This window comes from Camelina sativa, chromosome 13 (genome assembly GCF_000633955.1).
Source record: "Camelina sativa cultivar DH55 chromosome 13, Cs, whole genome shotgun sequence".
NCBI lineage: Eukaryota > Viridiplantae > Streptophyta > Magnoliopsida > Brassicales > Brassicaceae > Camelina > Camelina sativa.
This window is the reverse complement of record NC_025697.1, coordinates 2,031,180-2,035,619: the sequence shown is the minus strand read 5'-3', so window position 1 is coordinate 2,035,619 and position 4,440 is coordinate 2,031,180. Positions and strand designations below refer to the sequence as shown.

General features: G+C 37.4%; 2 protein-coding genes across 2 annotated transcripts; both read left to right on the top strand.

The window, feature by feature from the left end:
- LOC104734537 (peroxidase 52) lies at positions 575–2,533 on the top strand. The gene is made up of 4 exons (XM_010454137.2): positions 575–867; positions 973–1,164; positions 1,265–1,430; positions 1,940–2,533. Exons 1-4 carry the CDS (start codon positions 643–645, stop codon positions 2,329–2,331), a joined length of 975 nt encoding a protein of 324 aa, XP_010452439.1. The 5' UTR covers positions 575–642; the 3' UTR covers positions 2,332–2,533.
- LOC104734536 (high mobility group B protein 7-like) lies at positions 2,745–4,429 on the top strand. The gene is made up of 7 exons (XM_010454136.2): positions 2,745–2,872; positions 2,967–3,140; positions 3,441–3,525; positions 3,590–3,676; positions 3,958–4,002; positions 4,140–4,210; positions 4,294–4,429. The coding sequence occupies exons 1-7, from the start codon at positions 2,796–2,798 to the stop codon at positions 4,319–4,321; spliced, it is 567 nt and encodes a 188-aa protein (XP_010452438.1). The 5' UTR covers positions 2,745–2,795; the 3' UTR covers positions 4,322–4,429.

The window sequence follows — 4,440 nt, the reverse complement described above, 5'->3', positions numbered from 1 at the left end:
GTATGCATATCGAATCATCAACCAGTAAGATGGCTAAACAAGTATTTGATATTAGCAAGAAAGAAGAGTTCACAATAATGAATAACAAATTTCAAACAGTCACAACGCGTTGTTTAAAGGAAACTTAGTTCACAATAAATAACTTATTTCAAACTAAATTTACAACCAGTTAACAAACCTTCACAGAATCTCTCTTATTCATCCATGTAATATATATCCAATAAATACTATATCTGTAGATATATATTTCCATCCAACGTAAAATTATTTTCGATTTCGACTAGTGAAATTAAAAAGTATAACAAAAATCCGATGGATATACTATTTAGTTCACATTAGGGAATTATTTTTTTATCACTTACAAATTTTGGTTTAGTTTATAACCTCTCTGTCCTACTACGGAGATAATTACAAAGTCGATTCCATACAAAATGATAATTCAACCCTCATGAGTCATGAAAATTAAGATAAATAAAAGTAACAGAAGTACACATTTTTCACCGCGTTGGGTCACCAAATCTTTTACTTCAGAACATCCTTCACGTCTCTATATAAACCTCGATTCTGTTATGCTTTGTTCTTCAAATACAATAATCAACACTAAGTCTTGTGATCAAGTCTTTTGCTTCACCTAACAACACCATGGCTTCAAATCAGATTATTTCCATTATAGTTCTCGTGGTTACACTTTTACTCCAAGGTAATAACAATAACGTCGTCGACGCCCAACTCACGACTAATTTCTACTCAACTTCTTGCCCTAACCTCCTCTCCACCGTCCAAACTGCCGTTAAATCTGCCGTTAGAAGCGAGGCTCGCATGGGTGGATCTATCCTCCGTCTCTTCTTCCACGATTGTTTCGTCAACGTAAGTCTTTATACTTTATTTTTTCTGTATTCCTTAGCTTGCATCCCAAGAAACTTAGCATAATGGTTATATATTTCTAATCATAGTTATAACTTACGTATATAGGGATGCGACGGTTCTATCCTACTAGATGACACATCGAGCTTCACTGGTGAACAAAACGCGAACCCGAACCGCAATTCCGCTCGCGGGTTTAATGTGATCGACAACATCAAATCAGCGGTTGAGAAAGCATGTCCCGGTGTTGTGTCTTGTGCTGATATCTTAGCCATTGCAGCTAGAGACTCCGTCGTAGCTGTAAGCTCCATATATTACCTCTCTGATCAATCCGGATTTGCAAATTTTTAAAAGATTAAACCGGTCTAATTAACATTATTCGTTTGTCTTTGTTGATCAGCTTGGAGGACCGAATTGGAATGTGAAAGTAGGAAGAAGAGATGCAAGAACGGCAAGCCAAGCGGCCGCGAATAGTAACATTCCTGGACCGACTTCGAGTCTAAGCCAACTCATTAGTAGTTTCAGTGCCGTTGGCCTATCCACCAGAGATATGGTTGCCCTCTCCGGTCCGTTTCGTTTCTCTTCTTAACCCAATTCCTTTTTCTTTTATATACATGCTACCTATACTAACGTTGTTTGCATATTTTAGAATATCGTGACAAGAAAAATAATTTCCTAATATGTGTTCGTGTTTTATAAAATAAAATTGCTTAAAGTTTTGTCTGTTACCTATTTGTCCTACAAAAATAAAAAGAATGATGAAAGATAGAAAGAAACAAATATTTCAAAAGGACCACACTAGTCAACATATTCGACACAAAGTAAAATATAATTTGATTGCGTTGTTTGATTTTTGTCGACTCTTCTTTTGTTTCTTTGTGTTTGTTTTTTCAACACATTTTTCTAACGCACCACCGACTTATTCTGTTTTTTTGCCAAAACTACGTAATCATGTTAGATTAGTAGATTACTGTTACGCAACACCGACTAATTAACTAATTCAAATGATACTTAATTAACAGATAATTAAGTCAACTATTAAACTAATCATTCATTTTTTTTATTTTGTTTACAGGCGCACACACGATCGGACAATCCCGTTGCACGAGCTTCAGAGCGAGAATCTACAACGAAACAAACATCAACGCAGCCTTCGCCACCACACGTCAACGAACTTGCCCTAGAGCAACCGGTTCCGGCGACGGAAACCTAGCTCCACTCGACGTCACCACGGCTGCTTCTTTCGACAACAACTACTTCAAGAACCTCGTGGCTCAAAAAGGTCTCCTACATTCCGACCAGGTGCTCTTCAACGGCGGCTCCACTGACTCCATCGTCCGTGGCTACAGCAACAACCCGTCGAGCTTTAGCTCCGACTTCACCGCGGCTATGATCAAGATGGGTGATATTAGCCCCTTGACTGGTAGTAGCGGTGAGATCCGCAAAATGTGCGGGAGGACCAACTGATTCAAACCCACACCACGTGTCTTTTTCCTATTGGATTTTACCTTTTGATATTTGAGTTGGTGACAATAATAAGATTGGTCTTCCCCCAAAAAAAATTATGGAAGATCCCTTTTCATTTTTTTCTTTTCCCTTTACATGTTTTGTGTTCAAGTAAGTGTGTATTTTCGCATTAAAAATCTAATGAAATTTTATTTTAAATTAATAATTACGTGTCTAAATTCTATTGGTTATCAAAACTGATTAAGCTTTTTAAGCGGGAAGATTTCCTCTGTTTTTAAGGACGCGCCAAGTGTGTCCCGCGCGTTATCTGTTAAGCGCACTTTAGCAGTAAAATCCATTAACGCTAAAATACGCTAATTGACACGTAAGCGATCCGATGTTTAAGCGCTCGTGCACCTGAGACAGTAAAGGTTAGAACTTTTGTTTGCTCTGTCAGAAATAGAAAAATTCGTAGATGAGCATTAATGGCGATTCGGCCGAGAACTCGTAAAAGGGTTCAAGCAGTTCGTCGTGCTGCTGATGGAAGCGCTTTTGAGAAATGGTATTGCTCTTTTTAGGATTCGTCGATTCAGTTTCTTTTAGGTTTTCTAAATCTAGATTGGTGATACTCTGTTTTGGGATTTTATATATTACAGTGAAGAATGTGGTGTTATGATAGCGATTGCTCTGTTTGATATGCACGAGTGCTGCGGTCAGAAAAGAAAGGAAGTGAAGAGATTCAAGTACATTGCGAGTGGCAAAGTCGATAATATCTCGAAACCAGTCGAGAGCTTTGACGATGAACCTAGATCACCGTTCGTCTTCTTCTTGTACAGTAACCAAAGACTTTTACTCTGTTACCTTAATACGGCTGTGGTTAAATTCTAGTCACTCTCTTGGGGTTTTAGATGTAGGTAGAAAAGTGAAATTTTGAATGCTTAAGTCTAGAAAGGGGAGTGATGAAGTTAATTCATTATGGTCAATGTCTTTCCTTTTAAGTGAAATATTGAACCTTTTGTTGGTTCTTTTGGTGGTGTGATGCAATAAGCGTGGGGAAATTGATAGTGAAAAGTGAAATCTGAGTAGTGAGTGAGTAAACTCTTCAGTAACACCATTGTTTCTTTCTCTAGAGAGGATTTTAGGGAAAAGTACAATGGAAACTTGGTGGATGCTAGCAGAATATGTTTCAATGTGTGGAAGAACATGTCACCAGAGGTATTCATATTATTAAAAAGACCTCTTTTTTTTTTTTGCATCCTTAATGCTTCTTGTCTTTCAGGAACAAAAACCCTTCAATGCTCGTGCTATGGAGGTTGATTTGGCCCACAGCAGGAAATTAAACCAAGAAGCTAAAACTATTTACAAGGTACATTGTTAGATTCCTGAGTTTACAGGGTATTAGAAGTTGCTTAGTTGGTTGATGTTTCTTTTATGAGACCTGGGTATATCTAATGACTAGGCATACTTGAGGTAGCTGTAGACTTGAATTAGGTTTAATGGTAGTTCAAAAAGAGATCTTCTTGTGACATACTTCGGTTTTACAAGTATTTGGAAAGGATTGCAATGTTTGCATACAATTTTGTTTGAAAACAGACGTTGCTAACTTTGAACCAGAGGTTGATGAAAATTGTGATGACCAATTTGCAGGCAGATGATGAGGCAGATTCGAAATATGTTGGGAGATATGACAAGGTCAGACTCATGTTTTTTTTTCTTTTTGTTTCTTTCTTTTTCTTTATATAATAACCAAAGAAGCCTTGCCTGTGTTTCCGTCTTTTTGCATAAATTGTTGTCACTATGCTTCAATTTGTTTTCCAACTACTGTACAGTTTTATGAGAGCTACGTTCATCAAGAAGAGGAGGAGTATGATTCATCTGATCATTTCGGGCATGAGTTTTGGTATGAGTTAATACACAAGCTGTGAACAATACAACAGTACCATATCCCTTGTTGTCTCACCTTTACTACTTTCATTGAAACAGGGAAGACGATACTCTGCTGGACTACTGAGGATCCCGATTTAGTGGAGAGAGTTTTGGCTTTTTGGTTGTGTATACAGGTTTAGTTTTTTTTTTTTTTTGGGAATTTATGTAAATAGAGGCTGCTGATATGTGCCTTTTAGAGGTGTT

Coding starts and splice junctions, on each gene's coding strand:
- LOC104734537 (XM_010454137.2), top strand. CDS start 643: ATGGCTTCAAATCAGATTATTTCCATTATAGTTCTCGTGGTTACACTT. Junction 1,165..1,264: donor CTAGAGACTCCGTCGTAGCT/GTAAGCTCCATA, acceptor TTTGTTGATCAG/CTTGGAGGACCGAATTGGAA. Junction 1,431..1,939: donor AGATATGGTTGCCCTCTCCG/GTCCGTTTCGTT, acceptor TTTTGTTTACAG/GCGCACACACGATCGGACAA.
- LOC104734536 (XM_010454136.2), top strand. CDS start 2,796: ATGGCGATTCGGCCGAGAACTCGTAAAAGGGTTCAAGCAGTTCGTCGT. Junction 3,526..3,589: donor GGAAGAACATGTCACCAGAG/GTATTCATATTA, acceptor CTTGTCTTTCAG/GAACAAAAACCCTTCAATGC. Junction 4,211..4,293: donor CATTTCGGGCATGAGTTTTG/GTATGAGTTAAT, acceptor TCATTGAAACAG/GGAAGACGATACTCTGCTGG.